The sequence below is a fragment of the Salvelinus fontinalis genome, unplaced genomic scaffold, assembly GCF_029448725.1.
Source record: "Salvelinus fontinalis isolate EN_2023a unplaced genomic scaffold, ASM2944872v1 scaffold_1472, whole genome shotgun sequence".
NCBI lineage: Eukaryota > Metazoa > Chordata > Actinopteri > Salmoniformes > Salmonidae > Salvelinus > Salvelinus fontinalis.
In genome coordinates, this window is record NW_026601681.1 from 32,450 (window position 1) to 38,770 (window position 6,321).

Consider the following 6,321-nt stretch of genomic DNA (forward strand, 5'->3'; position numbering starts at 1 on the left):
TTTAGATGCACTATTGTATAGTGGTTTTTCCATTGGATATCATAAGGTGAATGCACCAATTTGTAAGTCGCTCTGGATAAGAGCGTCTGCTAAATGACTTAAATGTAATGACTCCAATCCTTCCCACAGTTGTGTCAAGTTGGCTGGATGTCCTTTGGTTGGTGGACCATTATTGATACACACGGGACACTGTTAAGCGTCAAAAACCCAGCAGCATTGCAGTTCTTGACAAACTCAAATCGGTGTGCCTGGCACCTACTACCATACCCCGTTCAAAGGCACTTCAATACTTTGTCTTGCCCATTCACCCTCTGAATGGCACACATACACAATCCATGTCTCAATAGTCTCAAGGCTTAAAAATCGTTCACTAACCTGTCTCTTCCTCTACACTGTGACATCAATAAGGGATCATAGCTTTCACCTGGATTCACCTGGTCCATCTATGTCATGGGAAGAGCACTCATGTTTTGTAAACTCAGTGTATATTACACTGCTTTAATACTGCTAATTAATTTGTCAGACAGCACTGTTGTATTTCACACTAGAAACTCTGAATTCAATATACTGTATATGATTCATCAAGCCCTTCTCTGCCAAGGCAGAGTTAGAGGAAGATGTAAGTACGCATTTCACCTGTTCTACTCAGCGCATGTGATAAATACATTGATTTGATTTTCTGATAGAAGATATTTGTCGCCATCTTGAGGTCTTTTCTACCTCTTTCAGGGCCGTGCCAGTTAAATAAATACCTGAATGTCAGGCAACTTCAGACCGTCTAACACCAATATAGCTTTTGTTGAGCAAACAAATATCACCATCAAGTTGACATGCATCAATTCACTTATATTCATTTACATTATTTCTACTATAATATAAAGCTCCATAATGAATATCTTAATACTGCACTATGGATACCATTATATACCCGTATAGAAGTCATAAAATGACTAAGCCTAGTTCATACCCCTCGTGTGCAACACAAGAACGCTTCACTAAATGCTGATCCTGCGTTCTTGTGTAGAGTGTTTTTTGTGTAGCTGCTTGAAGTTATTGTGTATGTATGTAGGGTATAAACTACGCTTTAGTCCCACGTCATCAAATGAATACCTAAATTAAAATTATAAAAGATACAATATTAATCAAAATCTGCAATACAAATGGTTTATTAAAACAACTATTAAAAAGTACCATAAAAAAAGTGATTGAAAAATAAAATACATAGTTCCTCAAAGCCCAAAAAGTTTAGCACCACTTTCCTAATCGTAAGAGTAGAAGCTGCTGTCGGCCTATCCTCCTTGTCATTTTTTAATTTAGGCTAAATATCTACATCAAATTTAGAGGCTGCAATGGACGTGGATCAATGATTAGAATAGGGAGAGGGCATCAGATGTACAGCACATCTAGTCAATTGGTTGGGCTTCTTATCTTATCTTCCTAATCACAGGAGAAGCTGTAGATGTCTCAATGACATTTAGAAGCTCACATTCCTAGTTACAGGAGTGGGAGCTAATAAAGGATTAAAAGACCCAGATGGAATTCTGGTGTTGAGTAGCCTATAGTGGATCTTCCTTAAGGAGTATAAACTAATGGTAAGCTAGTCCACTGACAGCCTGGTTCAAATATAGCAGCATTAGGGGACTCAAAATGAAAACAGATATGAACAACAAAAATAAAAATGTTGTATTGAGGCCAGTTGTGGTGTCCTCCTCAGATGTAGCCTGGCAAAAGCAACTGACATGGGCTGCACGTCATCCAGGCTACCCATCAGAGGACCCAGAGGACTTGCAGGTGACCAAGCGTTTCCAGGCCTTCTGGACTCCCCAGAAGAAGCCCCGGATGCCTTTCCTCATCTTGGATAATTTAACTGGCAAGAAGATGAAAATATGTAAGAATTTCAGATGGACATTTATCTGATAAAACAACAATTTATTACTTCTTTATATATAATTGTCCCATAAGAACATTTCCCCCCAGGAATACTCACTCATAGGTGGAGAATCCACAGCAATGTACATATCTGGCTGGTCTGTAGTGTCTTTAAGGACAATGCTCCTCTTGGACTGTGATCAGAATTCAAGGATGCACAATTAAACATCAATTTCACTTCCTTTACATATTCCTATAATTATACAACTATATTTACCGGTGCCGATATCAAAAAGCACAACCAATGACCATTCAAGAGTAATCGGAGCTTGTCTTACCTTTCTGCCGGTGGCATAATGCACCCCCTCAGATTCCACATCCTCCACATCATCACTGCATGAGTCTTCAAGGTCTGAGGTCTCGCTGGGCACTGAGGGTTTCAAGATGGCCAGTAGCTTGTGGGAAACAATGACAGAGACAATGGAAAGCATCTCCTGATCCTCAAATAAATCGTCAATTTTCAAGGAGCGTTTCAAACGCTTGACCTTCCCAAGGTCAGTGTAGATGGCATCTGCCAGCTTCGATGTCATCTTAGAATTGAAACTTTTTTGCTGGCTTCCCATTTCCTCAATCAGATATTTGGCCACCTCATCATCGAACAATCGGATCAGCTCAGTCACCAGATCACTGATCTGGATGCGCTGATGTTTGTTGGTCCTTTTTGGCATACGGCATATCTTCTTGACAAGCTTCATCAGGACTTCTTCTAATATAAGCTCCCTAATGAAGCTGCTGGAACCGGATGTCACTTGTTCCACAGTGGACCACTCCGGCTGTTCAATCTCAGTCTTGATGCTGCTCTGCTCAGCTTTCTTATTCAAAGATTGACGGGTTGTCATTTCATTAAACAAGGCTGTCAATTCTTTCAAGTTGAGTGTAGATTCCAGATTTTTGGTGCCTTGAAGTTTGGATGGTGCATCCATAATTGCGTTCGTGACAAGACAGACAATGTCCTTGTGCAGCTTGGGTGCCTTGTGGCACAGTATCTTCTGTAGGGCTTCCTCTGTGCCATAGCGTTGCATCAACTTTCTATGCACAGACAGCACCAGCTGAAAGATGTCTGTTGCCTTCAGGCAGACATTTGCTTCCCTCCACCTGTTAGTCACCCTCACCCACAGAGCACTGGACAGCTTGTTGGTCACATCCTCAACTAGGGTCCAGCTGGCCAGTTTATCCTGGGTCCGAGGAACAATCAGAGACCGCAGCCGGACAATGATATCCATCACCGCCTCTACGTGAACAATAATATACACCGGTTGGGATGCCTTCACCTCAGCCGAGCCACATCGGCTCTTAACCATGACCTTGTCCTGGTCTGTCCTTAGGCAGATGTCTGAGGAGAGCGGCCGGACAGAGACTTTGGGTACGATTGAACCCAGACGGTTGACTTCCCTGGTGACTGCACTCGCAATGGCTGTTGTCATCTCCCCGCTGCCGCGGCTCAAAGCTCGCCTCAGAGCATCAGGAGAGCCCATGTGCTCCTCCAGCTCTCTGCAGAGGGCACTTACAATCCTTGCACTTGAGGGGCGGGAGTACGGCGTCTTGAGATCCTTGGTCATTTCCAATGCTGAGGGAACGTCTGGGGAATCGGACATGTCCCGAAGGACAGAAACCACCATGTCCATTGCCACATCAGAGAGAGTGGTGGTTGGGGATGACACAGGTGATGCAAAGTCCTCTGAGTCAAGCTCATACCCATGAAGCAGCTTGGTGATCAGGTCTACAACCACCTCTGGTGTGGAATGTAGACTGGGAGAGTCCTTGTCGGAGTTCTCAATCATACAGGATTCAATTTCACTCAAAGCCCTTCTGACCATGATGTTTGTCTCAGAGTCATTGGGTACATGGTTCTCTTTGAGAGGTTTGATACCTGCCTCACACAGCTCTTTCACATGGATGTTCTCGGATGACATCACTGCTTCTTGAATAGTAGGTGGTTGATTGGCTATGGTTGTAGCCATGATTGTCCTTACCATCAGAGGACAAAGCTTCGCAACCAGTTCATACTGTAGCTTAAAGCTCTCAGAGCGGCTGTCGTTCATGGGTACCTCAGGGACGTCAAGGCCCTGAAATAGCATCTTCCGTACCAGTTTTCCCACTACACCCTCCAGCAGGCAATTAGTAGGGCTCTGAGTCTCATTCCCTCTGCCACTGGAAGGTAACTCTTGCTTCTTGTGAAGGCCATGAATGGCCTCACTTTGCGCAATACAACCCTCAACAGGCAACTCCTCTACTGCAATCGTGTGCACAACCACATTCACGTCGTTGGTGTGGGGTCCAATCAAAAGCTTCTTATAGGTTGGGTCTGTGACATATTGTAAAACACCCCCGCCTGTCTTTAAGTTCTGAGCTTTATCTCCAAATGTCCTATCCAGGAGACACAATACTGACTCAGATAGTGGGTCAGTGAACTCCTGGAGCTCTAGGCTGCTCTCAACTTCGAAGGGGCTGAGGCTGCAGCTGATCTGGGAGCTGTAATAAGAAGCCTGCAGCTCTCTCTTGGACTCCAATGTGTCATGCAGCTTTGGATATAAGGCATCTGCAATGGAGTCTGTGAGCCGCTCATCCAAATTAACAGAGAAAATATTATTCAGGCTTTTGTTGGAAGCCTCCTCTTTGGTTTTCCTCAGGATGTCCCGCACAGCTTCCCTTGGGGCAGAACCAGAAGTGCAAGCATGTCCATTGGATGGTGTCTGGGTGCCAGTAAGGGATTCCTTGATCAAGAAACTCTGGAGTTCGGTGGCCACTTCCTTACACATCTCCCTTCTGATCTTCAGAACAGCAGGTGTCAGTGTAGCTTTCTCTGAGGTCAAAGGTGTCAGAACTCTGGTCAAAGTTGAGGGGCATCTGAGATGATCACCCAGACTCTCTAAGTCATCAGAGCAGGACACCTTGGCAACTTGAAATAAAACCGAACTAATAACGTTCTGAGCCACAGCAGATGATTTTGCTGATGCTGCCTGGAGTGTCTCTAAACTAACCTGATTGGAGGTAGCCATCTTTGTTGTTGCCCTGGTAATGATGTTACTCACAGGCTTGATGGAGTAGCTCATAAACTGGGATCTCAGGCTTTCAAAGACTCCCTTCACTCTTTCTGCCTTCAGGTCTTTGTCAGTGGCAAATACACACGACTGAACAGCATGGATAGATACAGGGAGAGGAAAGCCCAAGGGTGAAGCCACATCTGTGATATGGATGGAGGACTCTGAGGGTGTCCCTTCAAGGCACCTCTGCAGCAACTTTATCATCTCCAGGACCCTGGCATTGTCCTGTGGTGAGATGGAGCACTCTTCTGAGAGGTGATCACTGTCTAGTGTGTTCTGGATTCCAAGCAGTGTTGTGCTGAGTATCCTCCTGTCATGGGGAAGCACTCCCCTCAGTGCAGAAGAGGACCGGCTCTGTGGTGCTGGTGTGCTGCATGGTGTTGATGCACCAGAGACGTCACTTCCACTGTCATCATCTTTTTTGGTCCTCATTATAATAAGGATTTCGTCAATGATCTCATCACTGTAGACTTCTAAGTCCTCTGTGATAACATGGGCCGTTGGGGTGGCGATACTCAGAGTACGACCCCCAAGAAGTTTGAAGGACGTCTCCGACCCACCGCCAAGAGGGCCAACAGACACACATTGCAGTGTTTCGCTGGATGATGAAGAACAACTGGAGGAGAGATCAAGCAGCTCCTCCTCCAAAGTCGGAGAGGAGGAAAGAATTCCCTCCATTTTCAGGACAGAGATAACATCCGCAAGTGTTGAATCTACAAGGTCCTCACCTAGTGGGCTACTCCTTAAGTGGCTGACAAACACCCTTGTAGGAGAATGGGAGACTGTGGTGGGAGATGGAGAGCCCTCCTCACCATTCACACTTGACCGCGCCTCCACAATTGCTAAAGACTTGGAGATGACGGAACATACAAGCTCGCCAGCCTGCTCAATAATGGAGGAGAGGGAAACATCCAAAGGGGCTGGAGGTGTCACACTCCCTCCTTGGCCATTTCTATCTTGGCTGAGGCAGATCGACGAGACCTCAGTAGCAAATTGATTCTCCCGCACAGGGCTGCTGCTAGAGTCATGTCCAGGAACTGTTGAAATAGAGCTCACTGCCAGGGAGCAAGGAATGTCACTCCTACTGTCTAAAAGCTTGATAGAGCACGAGGAGGGGCGGCTGCTGGAGGGGAGGTTGGTGTTGGTCTCTTCGCTGGAGAGTAAGGAGGAGAAAGGGGCCAAGGTCAGTTTGACAGGGATGACATGCCCACGACCTACCACAGCAGATAAGGTTCCAGAGTAGTCAGTGGCAGTAGGTGGTTTAGCAGATTGTAATTTAGCAGGTGGTGGTTTAGCAGGTGGTGGTTTAGCAGATTGTGGTTTAGCAGATCGTAGTTTAGCAGGTGGT

General features: G+C 45.8%; 1 protein-coding gene across 1 annotated transcript; it reads right to left on the reverse strand.

Annotated features, from left to right (window-relative positions):
• Nucleotides 1-237: 237 nt before the first annotated feature.
• On the reverse strand, nt 238-6,287 carry LOC129849467 (uncharacterized). The gene is made up of 3 exons (XM_055916292.1): nt 2,208-6,287; nt 1,988-2,063; nt 238-1,867 (listed from the first exon to the last, which is right to left on the reverse strand). The coding sequence occupies exons 1-3, from the start codon at nt 5,649-5,651 to the stop codon at nt 1,761-1,763; spliced, it is 3,627 nt and encodes a 1,208-aa protein (XP_055772267.1). The 5' UTR covers nt 5,652-6,287; the 3' UTR covers nt 238-1,760.
• Between the last annotated feature and the right edge of the window lie 34 nt (nt 6,288-6,321).